The sequence below is a fragment of the Vanacampus margaritifer genome, chromosome 7, assembly GCF_051991255.1.
Source record: "Vanacampus margaritifer isolate UIUO_Vmar chromosome 7, RoL_Vmar_1.0, whole genome shotgun sequence".
NCBI lineage: Eukaryota > Metazoa > Chordata > Actinopteri > Syngnathiformes > Syngnathidae > Vanacampus > Vanacampus margaritifer.
Window position 1 is genome coordinate 7,121,540 of NC_135438.1, and position 23,012 is coordinate 7,144,551.

At 38.4% G+C, this 23,012-nt stretch overlaps 2 protein-coding genes across 2 annotated transcripts; one reads left to right on the forward strand and one right to left on the reverse strand.

The window, feature by feature from the left end:
- The first annotated feature begins 408 nt into the window (after positions 1–408).
- On the forward strand, positions 409–7,035 carry LOC144055738 (intercellular adhesion molecule 1-like). Its single transcript, XM_077571994.1, has 7 exons — positions 409–781; positions 4,397–4,589; positions 4,658–4,733; positions 4,818–4,956; positions 5,821–6,150; positions 6,366–6,596; positions 6,670–7,035. Exons 1-7 carry the CDS (start codon positions 727–729, stop codon positions 6,738–6,740), a joined length of 1,095 nt encoding a protein of 364 aa, XP_077428120.1. The 5' UTR covers positions 409–726; the 3' UTR covers positions 6,741–7,035.
- Positions 7,036–8,515: 1,480 nt separating this feature from the next.
- ubn1 (ubinuclein 1) lies at positions 8,516–15,850 on the reverse strand. Its single transcript, XM_077571993.1, has 13 exons — positions 15,334–15,850; positions 14,050–14,154; positions 13,873–13,965; positions 13,358–13,498; positions 12,886–12,977; positions 12,318–12,819; positions 12,168–12,238; positions 11,038–11,161; positions 10,036–10,160; positions 9,839–9,958; positions 9,556–9,699; positions 9,443–9,493; positions 8,516–9,186 (listed from the first exon to the last, which is right to left on the reverse strand). The coding sequence occupies exons 1-13, from the start codon at positions 15,556–15,558 to the stop codon at positions 8,733–8,735; spliced, it is 2,247 nt and encodes a 748-aa protein (XP_077428119.1). The 5' UTR covers positions 15,559–15,850; the 3' UTR covers positions 8,516–8,732.
- Between the last annotated feature and the right edge of the window lie 7,162 nt (positions 15,851–23,012).

Consider the following 23,012-nt stretch of genomic DNA (forward strand, 5'->3'; position numbering starts at 1 on the left):
GACAATCACCTATTGATACAAGTACTAAATTTGACACAAATGATGTCCAGGATGTACTTTCTAAGAAAAGTATGTTATCTATCTGAAAATTAAAGATGTGTTTATGATCCAAATATCAAAATGAATGTATTACGAGTACTGCAAGACCTTACTTGTGTCAGTTCCAATTTGGTTGCCAGTTTACCTGGGGCGGACAAGTGTGGAAGTGGCCAGGTCACATTGACTAATAATTATTCAAATGTACAATGATGATGCGGTTAACATCATTTTACTGTGATTCATCATTCAAATATTTTTACCTTTTCATACTAAAAAGGTAATCGAACTACAGTTCTAGAAACACATCTCTTAATAGTGTGTATGTATTTGTTGATCATTTTTGGATTTGGAATTTTCACACACACATGAAGCCCATGCCTTCTTGCCCAGTGTGCTGCTGCACTCCACACCATTATTCTTGACCCTCCCTTCCTTCCTCCCCCGATATACCAACAGAGAACGCCCATGGTGCCTTTGAGAGGCCAAAGCAAAGGAATTGCCTGATCATCAGCTTCACACACACATGTACACACTCGTATATACACGCACACACAGTTCCATAAAAGCCTGTAGTCTCTCCAAAGGCTCATAGTGAGGTGTTGCTGTCGTCTCGAGTTGCTGTATTTAGATGCTGAATTTCTGCTGCTGATTGAGAGTCATCACTGGAGACACAGAAGTACTTGAAGGATGTGTGCCTCAAGGTCGATCAAGGTCACTTTGCTGCTTCACTTGTTTTGCTCAGGTAAGTAACGTCAACAGCTGGGACTCTGGCATGACTCACATGAACAAAATTGGAGATGTGACCTTGGAGAGAATGAATTGTTTTGGATGTAAAAAAAAAAAGTAGAGGAGACCTGGGCTAGTTGTAACATGGGTAAGTTGTCACATTGCAATTTTCTTCTCCACCAGAGGGCGCAACGAAAAAGTTGAATACTAGTTTTCTTCGTAGAAATGGTCAGCGGTTGTGTATCGTCTGAGAAGAGAAGAGCACACTGTATGCCGAGATGAGTTCCAGTTATCTGTTTTGCACAAAGTAAAAATGTTCAACTTCATATATTTTGAAACAGGTGTTGTATATAGACAAATTCTAGCAGCAAATTAAGTGGACTCATTAGAAGAGAAAGTCGGGCATCTTGTCATGCCTCAGTCATTGCTCTGTTTTCAGCTAACTTTAAACTATAGAGCAATAATTAGCCAACATGGTAGTTTGGGGCAACTTGTCTCAGTCATTTTGGGGTTTGTTGTCACATATGCAAAGAACGGGCCAATGTAAAATGCACCTCCGGCAACTCGATTTAAATATGCCAGAATTGCGCTTCAGATGTTGAGTCTGAAGAGTGAGGAAATTAATTTGCTAAGTTTTGTTTCATTGTTTAAAAAAATATGTTTCAGTTTGACCACGTCAGGACTAGTTTTAAGTTTCATGAGGAATCATCCATCAATCCATTAACTGAAATGCTTGATTTTTTTAAAAAAATTCCATTTAATCTCAAATTTCCAGTTTAAGGTAAGCAAAACAGGCATTTGAGACTGGGTGACTTTCATCTATTTCAAAATATTTCATGTTAAAGTTTGCTCAATTACTATGGTAAAATTTCAAGATCAATGACAACTTTTCTAGCTGTAAAAAAAAGAATAACATAAAAATAAAAACAGGAGAAAAGGGATTATTTTGTCCTTGTTTTGTTAGTTGCAAAATCCAGTGTGACATCTTAACCCATACAGTGTGACAACTTCCCCATTAGTGGGGCAACATGTCACATGTTCACTCCCTCTATTTGATTGTTGAAGTTAGAACGTTGCACTGACACAAAGTATGAAAATGAGATGAACACAAAAAATATGCTTAAGACTTTGGTCTTTCATCTGGTATACATTTTGTTTATATATGATGTATTGATTCCAAGAAATAGATAAAAGTATAAAAAGTGCTACAACTAGCCCCGGTCTCCTCTACAGTACATTGCAAGACAATAACAATGAGAATTGTTTACAATGAAATTGCAAATGAATTATAAGTTATAATAGGACATTGACAAGACTTTTGTACTTTGGTGATTTTGTAAATAAAAATATATCTGTGTATTTTTAAACTATTTATTTATTCCATTTAAAAAAGAAAAATAATAATAAAATAAAATGATTAATTATTAAAATAATTGAAAAAAATATTGCAGGACATTATAACAACAAAAAAAGTCAATTTGTTTTTAAATAATATTAAGAATATCAATTTATATGGCATATTTCAAAGGACCCACTCAAGGACACATAGCATAAAAGTATACCATAGCATAGCAGACAAACACAGCTCTATTAATTCATTTGATTTCATTACTGTATCGTCATTAGTTTTCTTCACTGATTGGCTAGGGGAAATCAGATGGTGATTAGATAGTGTGCAGTCAAAAAAAAGAGCTCGAGTTTGTTGTTCCAAAATAGAATTCATCCGCCTTGGCGTAGGTCCGCACGCTATGGGGTGGCAGTGACGTGTTTTCAACACAATATTTGGCAAATTGCCTTTACCACAGTCAGATGCACTTGAAGCCTTTTTTTATTTTTATTTTTTTTAAGTTGAGTAACCGATGACATCAACAAATGCCCATGAGTCTTCATCTCGTCAGTAAATCACAAGTTGCGGTATTTACAGGTGCTGGAATGCATAGTGACAGGCCCCGAAATTCTTGAGACAATTGTGGATTGTACAAGAAAATATTAATGGTTGATCATTGTGGGGTTTTATTTCAATAACAGAAGGCCACCAACAATTCTGTGTAAAAGCACAGCAGCACTTGGCATATTATTGATTTGATAAGTGGAAAACAGAAAAAAATGTTATTTAAGTGGAGTGCCTGTGAAGTTTTCTCGTCTGATTTATGTTCCTCGCCATCGGAAAACTTGAGACACAAAATCTCATACACAAGCAGAATCGCGAGCATGAGGAGGGAGGAGAAGGCGCTCGGCGTCCAGTGGAACAATGGCAGTTAGAAAAGAGGAGCCAGTTCTTTGGAGTTGGGCAGGGTGTCCTTCCTTCCTTAGAGGAACACATTGGGTGTATTCGGCCTGCTATAAAACAATGGTACACAATAGATCATCTAAAAAGAGTCTGATTTCACGAGATGGCAAAATTCAATTGACCTTTGTCTGCCTTATCCAACAGTGACTCATGTTGATTTCCAGCTGCAACGGAGGGCGTTTTATTTCACTTCAATCTAAATTAGTACAGTGATGAAATTAAATTTTAGCTCTTCGCACAGGATAAAGAACGTATGACTGTCAATATGGTTACACTTTCTTCTGTGTTTAAAGGGTTAAATCTGTTTATATAGCAGCATAGAAAATGGATTGACGCATATATGATGTTTACCATTATGCGCTGGTATTAGCATTAGGCTAGCATACGCAAGGCTAAACTATGTGCGTATTCTTTGCTTTTTAAGAATTGTTTACTATTTGCGAAAGAGCTGAAATTAAATTTTAGCTCTTCGCACAGGATAAAGAACGTATGACTGTCAATATGGTTACACTTTCTTCTGTGTTTAAAGGGTTAAATCTGTTTATATAGCAGCATAGAAAATGGATTGACGCATATATGATGTTTACCATTATGCGCTGGTATTAGCATTAGGCTAGCATACGCAAGGCTAAACTATGTGCGTATTCTTTGCTTTTTAAGAATTGTTTACTATTTGCGAAAGAGCTGAAATTAAATTTTAGCTCTTCGCACAGGATAAAGAACGTATGACTGTCAATATGGTTACACTTTCTTCTGTGTTTAAAGGGTTAAATATGGTTATATAGCAGCATAGAAAATGGATTGATGCATATATGACGTTTACCATTATGCGCTGGTATTAGCATTAGGCTAGCATACACAAGGCTAAACTATGTGCGTATTCTTTGCTTTTTAAGAATTGTTTACTATTTGCGAAAGAGCTGAAATTAAATTTTAGCTCTTCGCATAGGATAAAGAACATATGACTGTCAATATGGTTAAACTTTCTCCTGTGTTTAAAGGGTTAAATCTGTTTATATAGCAGCATAGAAAATGGATTGATGCATATATGATGTTTACCATTATGCGCTGGTATTAGCATTAGGCTAGCGTACGCAAGGCTAAACTATGTGCGTATTCTTTATTTTTTAAGAATTGTTTACTATTTGCGAAAGTGCTGCATATTGAAGTGTGCTGAGTTCACAGCGCGACCAAACAGCGCTCAAGTGTGTACTCACGAGTCAAAGCAAAAAAAATCATCTAAATGACGGCTTGTATCTAAAGAAGTCGTGAGCAGGTTCACGTACCTCAAGGCGCCAACCACTTCTTTTTGTCCTTGATTCATTTTCCTTCCTCTGACAGCTACCTCATCCCCGCTTTCCACGCACACACCCGCTTGTCTGCTCCCCTCCCAAATCTCTCCTCCTTACCCCACAATGCTGCCGTCCCGGCCGCCTCCCTCGCTCAGCATCCCTCCCGTTGGCGACGACCAAGCGGATTCGGTGGAAGAAGCCCGCTGCCCTCTCACCCTGTCCCCCTCCAGCCTGGTGGTCAGGTAGGGCCCAACTCCCAATTCTACGTAGCACTGTAAATGGTGGCATAAATAAAATGACGATCATTTAGGTTTGGAGATCCGGTCCAAGTCAACTGCTCTGTGCCGATGAAGGGTTTTTCTCTGCTGGGGTGGGAGGTCACACTGGTGAGAGCCATCAGCATTTCATAATGAGCTATACAGTGATTGGTAGTTGAACAGTTTTACGGATGTGATTGACGGGATTTCCAGGTGGCTCCAGAGCCCACCATGGATAGCTTTCTGGTGTGGAGAGTGGAGCGCATGACAGAGTGGAATATTTCCCCCATGTGCTATGCGGTATCAAACCTGGAAGGATCCTGTCACCTTCATCTCCCAGTCCTTGTTTACAGTAAGTTTTTAGCTACTCTTTCTTCAGTGTGCTTGCTTATCAATCTTATTTGTAACATTAGCTTAATTTCAAATACTATGCTAAGCCTTTTCATGTTAAGTTTGTATTAAAGTGGAAGTCTTGGCAATAAAAGGTTCTATGTAGCCCCGCTAGTCTAAATACTCACTGTGGTTAATATTGTGTTAGTGGAATATGAGTTAAGCAGCAAAATCCAGCAGTTTTTTATCAATATCAGAAGGCGGCCATTTTGCCACTTGAAAACGACAATAACAACCAATCATAGCTCAGCTTCACAAAACAGGTGCGCTGCGATTGGTCATTGCCTGAGCCCCGAGTAACTGTGATGTCATCCTCAGTCGACAGCAAGTGGCAAAATGGCCGCCCCCTGCCTGAGATGGATAAAAACGGCTGGATTTTGTTGCGTAACTCATATTCCACAAATATATTAACCCGAATGTCATGTTTAGACTAGTGAGCTCACATATAGCATATCAAGAAATGTTTAAGGTTGACTTCCCTAACAAGATAACATTCTATGCCATTGCCACCCTCAATCGTAGTACCTAAACTAACCTGTGAGAGGCAGCATGGAGCCTCAAGTCACTTAAAATGCCCGAAGAAGAGTGGTAGCAAAAAAAAAAAAAGGAAAAAAAAGTAAGGACTGGCTAATTCTTAGTTTATCTGCTAACTACAACTCTTCTGATAATCAGACCTTATCTGATTTTAATTGGAACTAGGGGGAAAATGTGCACATTTGTTGAGTTATGTGATTCCTAACTTACTACTAATGACAACGAATGATAAAATTCAGGCATTCTGTATGTGGTCTAAATGTTTCATTCTGACTCGTTTTTTTTTGTGCAGAGCCTCCCGACAGCGTGTCTTTCAGCTTCACGAACCACACAGGTTCACTGTTGGAGGATAGTCGGTACACTCTGCAGTGTACCGTCCGCAACGTCGCCCCCGCTGGAAACCTCCTCGTGATCTTCTACAGAAGACAAACCCAACTGGCTCGACGGCATTCGAACGTGACAGAGAAGACGCCGGTGACTGAGGTCTTCACGCTAGACATCGTGCCCGGAAGAGAAGACGATGGCGCCGACTACTGGTGCGAGGCCGAATTACAACTGCACTCAACGGGAACGCAGCAGCATGTGGCGGTAGCGTCGGAAAAAGTGACCGCCACTGTCCTCTGTAAGTGACAGACAAGAGATTTCTATACGAAAGTAGTTGGGGGACCAGATTTTCAAAATTAAAAATCAGGACACTACAGGTCTACAATTTTACTTAAAATCAAGGTCAACACAAATGTGGAGTACCAAATCTAATAGCAAATGTAAAATATACGCTAAATATGAAAACACCCCCCCTCCCATAATTCTTATTTACCAACCCTTTTCTTTCCCCAGTTGGCCCGCAACTGCTTTGTCCTGCAAAGCTGCAGGTGAAGATGGGCGAAAGCCTGCACTGTGAGGTCCGAGGAAACCCCGAACCGTCGGTCATCTGGCTCAAAGATGGCCGCCTGGTGACCCCGCCCACCCACTGCACGAAAGCGCATGCGGGAAAATACACCGTCTTGGCAACGGGACTTTTTGGACAGAAGAATGTGACAGTGGAGGTCGAGGTGGTCACTAGCAGAGGTAGGTTTTGTTTTCGCTACTTTATAGTTGGGCATCACAAGTGTTTTAATGAGTCAATGTCTTCCTTTCGTAGGCACCGCCAGCATGCGTAAAAGACACTTTCTGCTGGCAGTCTTGCTTGCACTGACATCGAGTTTGCTGTAAAGCTTAAAAACAAAACCATTGGGTTTGTGATGTCTCACTGCTGTTAGGACAAACATCTCCTGCTAGGAGGAACATTTGTCCGGTTTTCAAGTTTGGTCGTGTTCACATTGGGGCCTTTTTTTTTGCCACTGTAGCCCGTTTTAATGAAGTTCTTTTCTCACCCAAGAAAGCTACTATCCAGGTACTTCTACAACCCCAAAATATCACTCGAGTGCAAATTGTTCATTCCTTCATGTTTAATTATTTTTTTTTTAAACTGTCAATAAATGTTTTGTTCCATGCCTTAAACTTTTAATGAGTCTACAAGAATGTTTATTTGAAGTGACAAAATTAAAAAAATAAAATAAAATGCTGCACAATCAAAATTGGTTTCCACAAGCGATTGATATGTTCATGTATATTTGAGCACACTGAAAAAGTTAAAATCAGTTCCAAATTTGACACACCACAAAGTGTTAGAACTCTGCCAAATTTTAATTACAGAGGTGAATTTTTTTTAAAAAAAAATTAGTGCATGAAACCATACCCCGCTGAAAAACATTCATTCACCATCTTTCATTCACCTAAAATTCCTACGTTTGAGAAACAAAGCTATAGTTGCTTAAAGCCTCTGGTGGCCGGACTATCTCCTACCAGGTCATCACAGGATTTTTTCCACGCAGCAAACGTCTCTAGCTAGCCACCAGCTAGCTTGCTAGCTAACCGCTGCTTGGGCCGAGTAATGAGCAACTCGCAACTGCACCAGATTTATTCATGCTGGACTAACATTAAATGCCGTTTACTCGCCGTCAGAAGAAGTGAAGACACTGACGGCGGCCATCTTACGTTGCTATTCGGTAAGCCCGCTGATTTCTCATTTTCGTCTGTCTCAATGGTAAAAATGCAACAGTGTACGGCATATGGTTGTACAAATAAGTCTGGGGGAAGCGCTACATTATATTTCAACGCCAAAAACATTTTTAATTTTCTCTAATATGGTATAACTCAAAAGTGCTAATCCAAGCTTAATCAGCTTCATATTGTCAGAACCATCAACAATCAAATGAAAGTAAAGCCCATTAGGGGGAGGGAAAAAAAATTGCAGTGAAATGTAAACCACTGTAAGTCACGTTTCACAATACTGAGAGTCTGAATGGTCAAGCTTTCATTCAGCAAAAAAATCCCTGGTTGGTTTGAATGTACATTTTAGTAAATGTATTGCTTTTGTTATGAAAATGTAATTTTAACATTTTAATAGTATTTTCGTGAATGTATTGTTATTGTGGATTTTATTTTTATTTTTCTAGGGTGATATTAACAATCCGTCTCGGGACTGCAGATGAAAAATAGCCTTTTGGCCAATTCTGGCATATTACTTTAATGTTTAATACAGAAATGAATTAAATCAAATATATATATAAAAAAAACATAAAACGGTAAAAGTGGCAATGTAAGATGGCTGCCCTCTTGCTACAGCCGCGTGGCACCAATTGATAGTCCATTCATTTACAAGTCTGTGATGAAAGTGCTCAGGTTCTTTTCTAGTAGAGGAGGGTGGACTAATTCCGGACACCCAAGTGCCTCATTTCGTGCCATTTTAGCCGTAGTGTAACACTGCAGTAAATTAAAAAAAAAAAAATTGTAATACATAATTTGCCCACCTTTTGAAATACATCTCTAAACAAATCTCTTCAGTGAATATAATAGCTGTTGTAATTTTTTAGTTATGACATGTCAGTGTTAAGGCAATGCCTGTGTAAGGTCATACAAGTGTTTTTGAGTGAACACTCTTTGGAGACAATTATGCAATATATTTATTTACTCTTTAAATAAAAAAAAAACATTTTAAACAAAAAAATAATATTTTAGCTACTTTTTTTAATTTTTTTTTTTATATATGCCAAGGCTGTAAATGTTTGACTGCAGCTCCTGACCATCTCTGTGCAAAAACTGTCAATTACGAGCCATTGAAAGGATCTTGATTTGAATTGGAGTTGATACATTAGAGCCCATCTATGGAAGTGGGCCAAAATCTGCAGGAGCACACATGAAGTCTTGCATCAATTTTGACGGGACCACGTGACACAAGCCTACTTCTGGGAAGTTGACTGGGCTGCACTGAGGCGGCGGCGGAAGCGAAGGGCTGCCGTTCGTCACACTCAATCGCCACTGCTGAAGGGAACTTTTGCATTTGTTGATAGCGGCCGCAAAGACCTCGTGAGGGGGCATCTGTGGGCGCAAGGGAGCCAGAACCCGGTCAGTGAGGATTGCTGGTGGTTCGTCAGACACTGGTGAACAGTCCGAATCCAAGACGATGACTTCGGTAGCAGCGGTGGACGTTCTTGAAGCTTCAACCACTGAATTTGCCTCATGAGGAATTTCTACTTGTGACAGCGGTCCTGTGTTTTGATCCGACGCGGATGAAGCAATTATTGACAGCTGCTTGCCCGATTTGGATCTCTTTGTTCTGTTCACATACAGGATTAAAGTTTTATTTGCGCGTTTTGACTGAATAGGGCCCGACCGATAAATTGGCTGGCTTTTTAAATCAGCCGTTTAAAAAAATAAATAAAGAAATAATAAAAATTATATATATATATATATATATATATATATATATATATATATATATATATATATTTTAAACATATTACAAACACCCCCACAAAAACAAAATTTCGGCCGGGAGTTAATCAGAATGACTGGACAGTTCAAGTACTCACGTAAACATCAGCTGTAGTCCCAATATCTTCCTGCTCTCACTAAGCAGCACCCTGAAGGCACAGACGTGCTTAAATGCAACACAGTGACGAATGTAAGAGCACTCGCGCCATACCTGGACTGCATCCAGCCTTTTGGCCAAAGAGGTTTGATGTCCTTGACCAATATGGCCTTGATGTACTTCTCCAGCTGCTGCGTCCCTTCACTTGTGCTCTGAAATACTGAAAGTTTTCCCCTCAGCACGTTGTGCAGCACCTCCCTGCAGGCACAATATTTTTATTAAATAGACATTTGGCCTATTCATATACAGCGGTGTGCCGTGTATACAGTATTTTTCATCCATCCATTTTCTTAACCGCTTGTCCTCATCAATGTCAATCAAATTTTCATTTCATCACCTGATCTCCTCGTTCCATTTGAACAACTTCTTTGGAGCGCCTCCTCTTTTTGGCCCCTTTTCCTCCACATTGTTCCCTTGGCCACCTTTCCTGACGTCACTCGTGTCCTCCTCCATCGTCCTGACAACCAACATAAGCAATGTCAGAAGAATTTACAATAATTTGGAAAAAGGGGACTTTTCTCAGAACTGTGTCACCTCAGGGTCTTGATTTGCTCATATTCTTGACAATGTTTGTTGAAACGCGTAATCTGCTCAGGCATGGCTCGCCCGATGGCCTCCTTCAACTTCTGCATGGGATCCTCCACGTTTGAAAGGCCTGCCTTGGCGTCGGGGGGGACAAAACAAAAAAATACAGAATTAGGGCCAGTGAAGAGCAAAAAAAAAGAAAAATTGGCAGAATTCTGACTTTAATCTCAGAATTCTGATTTTAAATCAAACTTAATCTCAGAATTCAGATTTTAAATCAGATTTTTAATCTCAGAATTCAGATTTTAAATCAGATTTTTAATCTCAGAATTCTGACTTTAAATCAGACTTTTAATCTCAGAATTCTGACTTTAAATCAGACTTTTAATCTCAGAATTCTGACTTTAAATCAGACTTTTAATCTCAGAATTCTGACTTTAAATCAGACTTAATCTCAGAATTCTGACTTTAAATCAGACTTTTAATCTCAGAATTCTGACTTTAAATCAGTCTTTTAATCTCAGAATTCTGACTTTAAATCAGTCTTTTAATCTCATAATTCTGACTTTAAATCAGTCTTTTAATCTCATAATTCTGACTTTAAATCGGATTTTTAATCTCATAATTCTGACTTTAAATCTCATAATTCTGACTTTAAATCTCATAATTCTGACTTTAAATCAGACTTTAAATCTCAGAATTCTGACTTTAAATCAGACTTTAAATCTCAGAATTCTGACTTTAAATCATACTTTAAATCTCAGAATTCTGACTTTAAACCTCAGAATTCTGATTTTAAACCAGACTTTAATCTCAGAATTCTGACTTTAATCTCAGAATTCTGACTTTAAAGTCAAAATTCTGAGAATAAAGTCAGATTCCTGCCCCAAAAAATGTTCTTCTCTTCACTGGCCCTAATCCTCTTCCGTTAAAAAAATTAATTAAAAATCACTCTTAAATGTATTTTTTATTTTTTATTTTTTAAAGTGTGGTTCAATTAAAACTACTCACTGCAAGCTTGAGTTTCTTGACACGTTTCAGGAGAGTCTCCTTGCTGCAGGGCAGGAAGGACGACAGGTGCGTGTACACTCGAGAGCGCAACTGGCCACCGTGCTCTCGACTTTGACACTCGATGCTGAATATGAAAACAAATGACAAGCAAGCAGTACACAATGTCGGGGGTTGTTTGGAACATAGGTAAGAATTGGATCGCATAAAACCAGTAATGGATCCGCTTATGTGTGATATGTGCTACACAGCACATTTCGTGGGAGGGAAAAGGAAGAAATCTGTTTTTGCAATAGTTCGTAAGACGCTGTAATATTAGTCGTTTTTTTTTTGCAGAGGATAAATAATAAACTTGTGAGTATTGTTATATTTAAATGTGTTGCTCTACCATTTGTTAAAACATCTGTTGACTCTAAAACTTCAACAATTAATGCTAAGCGTTAGCATGTCAATGGTGTTTTGTATTGTTTTAGCATTAGACTATGCACACTTTTTTTATGAGGTAAAGCTACAGTGTGTTTTGTATTAACCAAGTGTAGTTTTTTTATTTTATTTAGTGTGACAGTCATCATCAGAGTGGTATTAAATAGAGTTAAGACAATTTTTTACTGAATTAAAGCTACTGAACGCAGAAAATTGAATTTAGAATAGCTACCGCTACTGAAATATTAAACCACATTTTGCCTTCTTCACATACACAACACACATGACATTACATCACATCGACAGACAGGGTGGGAAATTCGAACCCTGTCTGAAAACTATTGGCCAGAGGCTTGCAGGAGTTCCCATTATGAACAGCAAGGTGTTAATCTACTAAAAAAAAACCTTTATAAATGTTCAAATAAAAAGTAGTGCAGATTAAAAAAATAAATAAATAAATAAATTCTAAGAGGCACATTATTTCATCTCATTGCAATTTGGAACGCAATCTTGGGCCAGTTTTAACGGCCATCTTTCAAGTAAAATCAAATTATATGCGGTGAGGGAGAAACATCTGGTAAAATAAAATAAAAATAATTAAAAAATATTTTTTTTTACTTTGCGTGTACTACTTTACTTTTATTTATCATTTTACTACCCAAATACAGAATGAGAGTACTTTTCCCCATCTGTGTGTGCGTGTGTCTCACTCTAGCAGGACAGAGTTGATTTCCGGGGTGAAGAACTTGAGTTTGGACTCCCCCTCCGAGGTTTTGGCGGCCTGCACAAAGTGTGTGTGTAAAGTGCATGCTGTGACATCATCTCGCCAGTGGCCAATTGCACAGGTGCATTTTTTTTACCAGCATCAGTCTCTTAATGCTGTCCTCCAGTAAAGGTGGGAGTCCGTCGGGCAGGGCGGCGCACTGAAGAGATGACACCGACTCCGAATGAGGTTTTTGCGGTTGGATGGTCTTTCTACTTGAAGGTTGCGTTGCATAACAGGAGGCGTCGGGCAGGTGGTGATGGTCTGCTCTGGGCTCCATTAAAGGCTGAGACGTCGATATCTCGTCGGCGACATCCAACAAACAGTCCAAGTCGATGTCAAACTCCACCGTGCTGGCGGCCTGGAGAAGTGCTTGTTCATCTGTGGATCCGATCAAACTGAGCAGCGGGTCGGCCAATCCCAAGCCGCCGCCGCCGCCTGCGTCCGCCGGGATGCCCGCCATCTGCCGGTGAGCGCTCTCCATTTTCTTCCGCTCCAGCTCTTTTTCCCGCCGGAATTTCTTCAGCATGCTGGTGACGCTCAGAGTGCCAACCACCTTTTTCTTCTTTTTCTTTATCAGCTTGACCTCAGATTCGATGCTGCGAGAGAACTTAAGTAGGTCACACACACACACACGTCAAACGTAAGGCTTTGCAAAGTCTCACCTTGAATTTGCATCCTTGTCATTTTTATCCTGTAGAACTTTTCTACGCCTTTTCTTCTTTGGCATCTCTTGTCCGTCTTCGCGTTCAAGTTTCTGTACATAAAAAGTACAAAAGTTTGTCACATGGCAACAGATTGTTTTTGTAGGATTTTTACCCATTTCCCTTTTTTGCTATAGAAAAAGCAAATGACAAGACTTGATGTTTTCCCTCCAGAACGACCTTGCATTATGTTCCACAGAAATGAGAAAAACATTTCAAGATGCTTTTGACACATGTTCACATGGGAGAAAACTAAGAGTAACTGACAGAATTGACAAATTCATATAGTTGCAGTTGTTAAATCCTTCCTGATTACTAGCAATACAATTATTCTCCAACTTGTGACATTTTCAGTCATTCCAAAAAATATTGCAGTCTATGTTCGGATTAAACACGGTCGGTGTCGCTGTAGTAAAGAGACTTTTGGCCTAACCTTGGAGGTCTCCGGCGTTCTCTCTTCCGTGGCCCCGTCATCGGTTTCAGTGTCGGAAACCTGGCGAAAGTGCAGCACGCCGGAGTTGATGTAGAAGCCTCCGAGTTTGGTGGTGATGGAGGATGGCACAAACTCATCGTACTGTGGAGACCACGTAGGCCGAGTTGGGGACATGGCATTACACTTGGGTGAGAACAAAGTGACATAATGGTAATATTGGAGTCAAAATGCACGAGTCAGTAGCAAACTAATGCTCACGGACTAGGACATAAAATCGTGATATTCAATTGAAGAGCTATATGAAAACCATGTAACACCACTCGGCATCAAAGTGCACAGTATAAAAGACTACAAAAAAAAAAAAAAAAAATTTCCTAGCAAAAATAAAGATAATAAATAAAATACCTCAGTATTATGCAGTGCCAACAAAAAATGAACATTACCATATTTGTGAAAAAATAAATAAAACAACCGCTCTTACATTTTCGCTCAAATGCTGGGAAAACGGTACTCACAGCCTCAGAGTTGTCAATGAAGGAATCTTCATCATCATAACCATAACCGATATCGATCAAGTCCTGAACGCGGTCCCGCTTTTTCTTGACTGCCTGCAAATTAAGACTTGTCCACATCAACACATATGAAGACTTCTTTGAAGGAGGACAATGACATGAAATAAGGCAGATCCTCACATATTGATCCTCCATCTTCCTCACAAGATCAGTCATATACTCCTTCCCCCTTTGCTCCTCCACTTCAAATCGGAACCTTGTCTGTTCTTCATCTTTTCTGTTGCTCTAATAAATAAATAAATAAAGTTACAATAGTATATCAGCAATGAAATACATTTTGTAAGTAGGTCAGATTTCAATAGTGAAAAGTTTCCACAACTTTTAAGTCCTGGAATTGCGACATGTCTTTGTAGAGTTGTAAATTTCATTCAACAAGTCTATGTTCAGATTAAACAATATTGGTGACGTCGCAGGAACAACATGCTCAAGTGAAGAGACTGAGGTCTTGGGTGTTCCCTCTTCTGTGGTCCCGTCATCCGTTTCAGTGTCAGAAACCTGCCGGAAGTGCAGCATTGAAGCCTCAAAGTTTGGTGGTGATGGAAGATGGCACAATCAGTTTGAATATTAAATATCTTGTGTATAAAATATTGAACTTGAACATGATTTGCAAATCGTTGTACAGTATTCTATTTTTGTTCCACTTTGTTGGAATTAGGTTTGTACTCGACTTCAGGTATCCAACAATTTCTGACGATGGGAAGTTTCGATTTTTGTAAAATTTTGACAAATTTACCACCTTGGCATCTAAGGTTGTATGGTGAGTAAAGCGTACACACAACAAAAACAATATCTATCATCATAATACACATCCGGATTTTCAAACATGTCCAGGGAAAAGCACAACCTGTTAATAAAAAATAAAAAATAATAATTATTCAGATAATTTTATTTTGCATTTAAAAATACATTTTTCCCTTGATTACTGTTCATTAATCTATTGTTTATTTTGTATCAGTAATTAACAAAATAAAACAAGCAATAAAAGAGTTGATTAATTGTGTTTTTGAAAGCCACGCAAGCAAGCAAGCACATGCAAACTCCATTGCTTAAACCCTCACCTTCAGAACTGTGAGGCAGAGCTGCTAATTACTGTACTCGCATTCTGTGCCACCCAACTAGAAAGGTGTAATTTTCACAAATATTAAGACCCTAGCGAACCTGAAATATGGACTTTGTAAAGTAAGCGCAAATTGCCATCAAATGTGCAATTTGGCTCAAAATAATGATTTACTTATTTATCAAACATTTTTTTTTTACATCAATGTGCACAGTCTGAGTCATCAAACTCGCTTGACAATTATCTAGATTTGCACACAAACTTCACAGACGTCCATTACGACACTCACGACAGAACGATGCAAACTTTTTTTTTTTTTATCAAGTTGAAGAACTTAATCAGTTTACCTTCCTTGCCAGCAACTGAGTGTAACTAAACTCATTGAAGTTGCGGTCATCCGGCTCAAACAACGCGACGTCGAGGCGTACGGAACCCGAGCTGCGGTCCATCGTTAGTCGGGATTCACCACCGCGTTCTGGAGGCGACTTCGGGGCGAGGACAGTTCTGTTGACCGCGCAGGACTGAACGTCAGTGGGCAAAGAGGTGAGCTGCACTCGGCGAGGCTGCGTCATCTTTCCCGTGATGAGAGGCCGCGGCTGGATGTCGTTAACGGCTAAATAGTGTCAGGTGTGCTGTTACCTGCACAAGATGGCCGACACTCTTAAGTCATTGCAATAAGTTACTTTTATGTTTGTGCCAACTCCGTATTTAGACCACTGGGATCCATTCATCGTTTCCATAACTCACAATAGTGTGCTATCTTAACTAACTAACTAACTAGACTAATTGTACATAAAGGAGAAAATTCCACCCTCCTGCTTTTCAAAATGGCTGTCAGTGGTGACTGATGAGTCAGAAAGAAAAGAGGAAATCACTATGAAGTCGATTAAAATACATCACAACACATCATGGCAGCGCCCCAGGTTACTTAGAGGGTGACATGTAAGTGACACGATTGGACGCCTTTTGTATATGCTGTGACACCCACCTCGACATCATGTGCTCCTTGGTTAATTAAAGAAATAATATAAAATTTGGGCTGGGATGGGCAGAACTATAAATTTTGTTTTCCCTACTACGGTGGACCCCCGAATACTTATGGCTTGGCACCATTTGCTGATTTAAAAAGAAGACAACCAATATTAATAATTAATTTTTAAATTATATTTTGGGGAGGGGGGGGGGGTCATGGCAAATGTATAATGGAGATTTATCAGCGTTTTTGTGTGTGTGTGTGTGTGTGTGGGGGGGGGGGGGGCTTGGGTGTTACAAAAAATGCCCCCCCCCCCCCAAGCATTTAATTGCCATCAATTATTGTGTATTTTTGCTACTCGAGGTCCCAGCCTGGTGCCCAATCCCCAGTTTCAATTTGTAATATTACCGTTCACCACTAGATGGCAGACATTGATTAGTTACTGGTTGTTGGTTTGCTGTTCAGTAGTTTTGTGCCATCCTTGAATGGTAATTTTTATGCAAGAGAGCCCTTTGCACTGGGGGGAAAAAAACAGTAGGTGGTTATTTTGTTGTTTGGTTCAAATCCTTTGTTTTGGGGTTAGGAATAGATAGTGGATCTTTTATACATTTATTGAAAAATGTATTCAAAATTAAATGAAATGTATTAAGAGCACATATTTTGCACATACAGTATTTTGTCTGGATGTTTAAAATGGCATTTTTGTCATACATCTGGTTAGGAAGTGTGTGGTCAGATGAATAAATTGTGTATAAATGCCAAGAGTCAAAAAGTCAAATATTTTGGAGCCTATAAGTAAAAGTAGCTGGCTTTTTATCACAGTGGGGGGAAAAATTATGGGACAAAATAACCTCTTTTTTTGCATTGTTTTTTGCAACCTGCAATGCACCCCTCCAACACATTGGGGCAGTAGAGACAAATAAAAAGGATCACAGTACTGTACTGCACCCTTTTCCACAAGATAACCTCGTACAGTTGGGCAATTTGGAACATAACAAGAATGTGAAACAAAATAAATTTTCAATAGTTGACGCAAATAAACGTTAGAGAAAAACCTGTTCCACATAATTGTACTTAATCAGTTAAAATAACTCAACTTAAATTGAATGAAACAAGTTGTGAACATTTTTTTTTCTTACTCAATTTTAATAGTACTTTTATGGGGAAGATTTGGTTTGCAGCTAATCCAGAAAATGCCACTTGGAATGCAAAATAAGAAACCACTCCATGGCCTTTATTGGGACTGATTAGCAGAACGTTTCCTTAATTGGGAATAAAAAAAAACACACCAAATCTCACCAGGTGTTAGCAAACTGCTCCACATATGTTCAACTGACATATAATTGAATTTTAACACATTTCGATGTACCATGTTTCCTCAAATTAGTTATCCATCCTAGACAAATAAACACAAGTAGATGCCGGCCTTTTCTCCATCAGAAAAAAAGTATTAAATGTAATACACTGTTCTTCAGAGGCATGCGGGAGTACCCATTGTGAACAGCTAAGGTGTTAATCTGTTAATTAGAAGATGTGTGAGTCATAAAAGGGCAAATTGTTACATAAGGCAGCTTTAAATCTGCTGTGTTAAAAGTAAAAAAAAATTTTTAAACCCATATTGGATAATTGCAGTTTTAACTGTTAAAAAAAAACTAACAAACCCAATGTTGGGTTTTTGCAGTTTAAAGGTGTTAAAAAGAATCCAATATGGGTTAAAACAGTTGGGTTAAAAATCTTTTTAGTTCTTTTTAACCCATAGTGGATTTTTTTTCATTTAACACTTTTAAATTGCAATAACCCAATTATTTTATAATAATAATATTTATATTATTTTTTTTTTTTTTAACAGTTGGTATTGCTTTAACGGTGTTCAAAATAATCCAATATGGGTTAAAACAGTTGGGTTAAAAATATTTCTAGTTATTTTTAACCCATAGCGGATTATTTTTTAATACTTTTAAACTGCAATAACCCAACGTTGGGTTATTTTTAACACTGCTAAAACCGCAATAACCCAATATTGTTTTTTTTGGCTTTTTTTTTTTAAACAGTTGGTATTGCTTTAACTGTGTTAAAAAGAATCCAATATGGGTTAAAACAGTTGGGTTAAAAATATTTCTAGTTATTTTTAACCCATAGCGGATTCTTTTTTTAAAAAACACTTTTAAACTGCAATAACCCAACGTTGGGTTATTTTTAACACTGCTAAAACTGCAATAACCCAATATTGTTTTTTTAACAGTTGGTATTGCTTTAACAGTGTTAAAATGAGTCCAATATGGGTTAAAACAGTTGGGTTAATGACAAAGGTACCAGTCAGCTAGCTTTAAGTTGATGTTTCAACAGAAGAGTTCTGAATTTTTTTTTTGAAGGCTGAAAAGTTCCTTAGTATTTATTGCTTTCAAACTGCTGTGGTAACAGTTATTTTATTTATTTTGAAGCCATATTGGGTTATCTTTAGCCCAGCAGTTTTAAGGGTGGTCTAACCCAACCCAACCCAATAATAGATAACTGTCTATTTTGTGTATTTCTACTTATTCCTAAAATCAACATCAAAGCATTTAAAACAATATCATACCACTTGAACCTAAAGAATCAAAATTGAATTTAATTCTAACCTACAGATTCAAAATCAAATCGAATTTTGAGGATCTTAACACTACCCTAGTTTCCAATTTGTAGGAGGGTGAGAGGTTATTTTGACACGGTCACTATTTGTTGGATTTTAATCTATCGCAGGTGGGCCTGCAACGTAACTCCCACGATTAACAGGAATCACCGTATGCCCAAAAAATGTGTTTTTACAAATAAAGGCCCCTCTAATTGATGCCTGCTCTCATCTGCAGTTAAGTAAGCAAATGCCCCCGGCCACTATTTGCGGAAATGGGGTATTTATCTCATTTCAGAGAGCCTCAAAGAGCTCAGCAAGAGAACGTCTGGCCTCTCCGCAAGCCTGATGCAGTCAGCCTGCACTGAATTGACTTTGACAATTACAATAACGGGATAATTGCAATCTGTCACCATACATTCCGTGTTAGCATATCACAAAATAACCAATTCCGAGCGTGATTGACTCCACACATGTCCCTCATTTGCATAACACACGCACACACACACACACACCCCCCACCCCTTTTTTGTAATTATACATGAATTTCACGGTGCAAGGCTTTTAATGCAAATAATATGGATCCTCTTTCTTTCCCCCTCCACCGCCTCATCTGACCAAAATGTGTGTGCGTGAGGGTGAGGGTGAGGGTGAGGGGGGGGATCAGATTGCAGCCAATTTTGGTTTGTCAAGTCCCCCCTTCCCCGCCCCTGCCCAACGTGTTAATGGGATGGAAGTTATTTGAGCTGATGACACGGGTTGGAACAGAGGCTCTGCATTAAGACAATAAACACGCTGGAGACAATGAACCACAACACACCCGCCAAAGATGGACAGGACAGATGGACTCACTGGGGGGCGGGGGGGGGTGTACTCTATGTATGTGTGAGTGCAGTGGTCTGCTCGGTGGCACAGGCCCCGCCGGTGTAGGATCAGAGCGTTGAAATTGGAGGACAATGCTGGGATGGAGGCGGAGGCATCATTCAATGCGAACGGGGAGACGTTTTCCCAGAGGTGCATCATTCACTCATTCATTAACTCAAGCAAAACAGGAGCCAATATTAATTAAGTCCTTCCTCTGCGCCGGGGCTTTTGTTGTCAATTGGCCTTTTGGAAGAGAAGGAGTTAAATCAAAGCCGAGGCCAGAGAGGGCACGGGGGGGTTAGCGTGCTAACAGTGACGCCAATCATCATCAATGCATGCAAATGTTCCGTCCAAGGAACATTTTTTTTTCCCCCTCGAATAGATTTATTTATTTTTACATTGGGATCATATTTGTATGCCCAGCAATACACTGCTCACTTCGTTAGAGACGCCACCACACCACAAAGAGCTTTATGACAAAAAATAAAGGACTTTTCGTTTACTTTAAGAGGGGTATTATTTGACAATACGTGTAATATTAATATTGTGTTGTTTATAGTATGGCTGGGATGATTTACTGCAGGCGTTCTTAGACTTTTTATTTATTTATATATTTCTAGAATTTTTTGTTTTCTATGTGCAATTTTTTGTTCGTTTTAATTAATTTTTAGAACAGTTTTTGTCATTTCTATTCTTTCAAAAATGCTTTCTTTTGGTGGAGTTTTTATTAGTTTTAGAGAGTATTAGTTTTTTTAGTTAAAAAAAATAAATATATGGAGTATGACCAATGTAAGATAAAAAAAAAAAAAGTCACAATAAGTGTAATAGTAAACGACAATTCCCAGACTACGTATTCGACCTTCCTTTTTTCATGGCTGTACAAAATGCATTCAAAGTAAATCCCAAAAAAGGTCACATGCACTTTATTGATAAAGATGAAAATAAGTATATAGTTCATTTTTGTACATACAATGTAATTTGTTAGTCATAGCTTTAAAAAAAAAAAAGTACTCAACTTTTTATTTTATTTCATTAACAAAAAGGTATTTTTTTTCATTTTCATTATAATAACCTTGATACCACCTAAAATTATATATTTATTAATTTTATGAGCCACTGCAACATTTTGAACAGCTTCATCATTATACTGCACTTAAAGACTGTACTCAGTCAAATTATTTAATTAAATTGTATTACACATAAGTGTTAAATACAAATTGTACCTAACGAAAAAAAAAAAGAAGTTAAAAAAAACAACCAGTTCTTAAGCAATAAAATGCTACAGCCAGTGAGCCCATGCGCTACTTGCGGTACTAGTACCACATGGGAATCACTGATAGAATACATAGTGCCCACTCACTTTTTGGCAGGTCGCTACTAATACCCCGTTAGCCTAATAGCATAATTGCTATTAAAAATCAATTCAAACTGACAGCTTTTTGTAGTGTTTTGCTGAATAAGGTAACTAAAATATTAGAAACATTTCTCTTTGGTCGATTTGTACACCGCAAACTAACCACAATATTGAATGTATTCTTACATGAAAACCTATGACCGTTACATTCAAAGCTACTATTAGTCTTAACAACCATATAAAGTATTGCTTCTCAGCACATTGAACGGCTTCGGTCCTTCTTGCCAGTATAATCAGAACAGCTATGAACTCTTAAAAGATAATATATCATTCATTTTTTTCATGGAGATGAACCACAAATATTCCCCGATTCCAGGATCGGATTTTTACTGTGTGTCCCAAAGGCGTGCACAAATCTGGGTAAAAAGGCATTTTTAAGACGCAGCCTCTTTTTCTTGGAACCAACTGCAAACGCATCGCAGCCCTTTATAGGGCTGTGAAACATATTTAAAATATACTTCAACTAAAGTGGAAATGTACCATACAGGCCTCACTGTAAGGGCGTATAACCACCAGGGGGCAGTATAATAAGTACACAAACAGACTCATTTGATGACGAAAACAGAACTAAACTGAAGCAACGAAGCTGCAGTCATATGACGTATGCTTATGGACTCTATTTTTGCCGCTACTAATGCCCAGTACATAAAACCAAAAAATAATTATATAGCTAAAAAGGTACCAGCGATAAGAAATAGGACAAAATTAATGTAAATAATAAACACATGGTGTGAATGATCTGATCTTTAAATCTGATGAATTACGTTTTCCCTGATTCATCCTTTGAAATCCAAATGTTTTTTTCATGTATACATTTAATCCAGAGCCTGAAAACATGAACCACGTAAATATTGAAACCGACGAGAAGAACGGCACTATTTCTTATGTCTTATTTTGCCTCATTTCCGCAATACCCTGCAGCTTCAACTTTTATTATTTACTATAATAATAAATCTACTTCACGTTATTTTCACAGGTAAATAGTAATTTTGCTTTAGTCCCGTTTGTGGGTAAATGAAACAAGCAGTGTGAGGTGATTTTACATGAATACATTCTTTTTCTTTCTTTTTTTATAACTTAAGACAGAAAAAAAAGAAAGAAAAAGAATGTATTCATGTAAAATCTTTTTTTCTGTCTTAAGTTAGAAAAAAAAAAAAGACTGACTGTCACACAACTTCCTCTATGCTCCACTGGGGGTCGCCCTTCGCTGGCCCCTGCTCTGCTGTCAGGCCCTGCTAGCTTTGATTAAGGTTTAAATTGGCTGAATTTAATGAACGCTGCCTAATTAGGTTGGATAACAGCTTTAATTGATAAGTAATTATCTGCCACCCATTTTTTTCAATTAATTTCCCCAGCTCTGTCTTACAGTGTGCAAGGCTCTTAACACTCAACTGCACTCACAAATCTCCCCCCCCCCCACCTCATCCCAACTCCCCCATCAGTTTGTGTTGATGTAAACAAGCTGCGGTAAACAATTAGGCACATGTTGGGATGACTTATTGTCAAGCTGCGATTGGTGTGCTGCCACTTCAGTTTGGTTAGTTATTGGATGTGGTATCTCACAAAAGTGCGTGCAACACAGTTATTTAATTATATATTTTCATGGGACAACACTGAAGAAAATGACACTTTGACACAAGGAAAAGTAATCAGTGCACAGATTATTGTTCCCTGAAAATAACTCATTAAACATCCATTAATAGCTAAACTCCTGGCAACAAAAGTGAGTCCCCCCTTAAGTGAAACTGCCCCAAGTAAGTGTCAATATTTTGTTTGGCCACCATTATTTTCCAGCACTGCCCCAGAGGTGTTCAACAGGGTTTAGGCCTGGAGACAAGCTTGGCCAGCCATGTTGTGGTTGGTGAGTGTTGTTGACTATGAATTCATTTTCTCCCAAAAACATATAAAAACGTTCTATTTTAAATATTACCATGGTCTCAAAAACACATTTATACATGTTTTTTAATATTTTTTTTTTATTCTAGAACATACAGAAGGCATTGATGCAGACTCTGAACTGAAGAGAGCGCTTAAAACAATGGTAGTTATTACAAAAACGGCCAGTAGGTGACAGCAGAGTATAAAAGATCAACCAGGGCCATGTTGCAAAAAGCTCTTTTCCCGACTGTTTTAAACAAATTTGAGCATAATGATGAAACCTAGCTGC

Bases quoted from the DNA above. Each gene is read 5' to 3' on its own strand.
- LOC144055738 (XM_077571994.1), top strand. From the start codon at position 727: ATGTGTGCCTCAAGGTCGATCAAGGTCACTTTGCTGCTTCACTTGTTT. The intron at 6,151-6,365 runs GTAAGTGACAGA...TTCTTTCCCCAG, and splicing joins AGTGACCGCCACTGTCCTCT to TTGGCCCGCAACTGCTTTGT. The intron at 6,597-6,669 runs GTAGGTTTTGTT...TTCCTTTCGTAG, and splicing joins CGAGGTGGTCACTAGCAGAG to GCACCGCCAGCATGCGTAAA.
- ubn1 (XM_077571993.1), bottom strand. From the start codon at position 15,558: ATGACGCAGCCTCGCCGAGTGCAGCTCACCTCTTTGCCCACTGACGTT. The intron at 12,820-12,885 runs GTGAGACTTTGC...GTTCTCTCGCAG, and splicing joins GACAAGGATGCAAATTCAAG to CATCGAATCTGAGGTCAAGC. The intron at 9,494-9,555 runs GTATGGCGCGAG...CTGTGCCTTCAG, and splicing joins AAAGGCTGGATGCAGTCCAG to GGTGCTGCTTAGTGAGAGCA.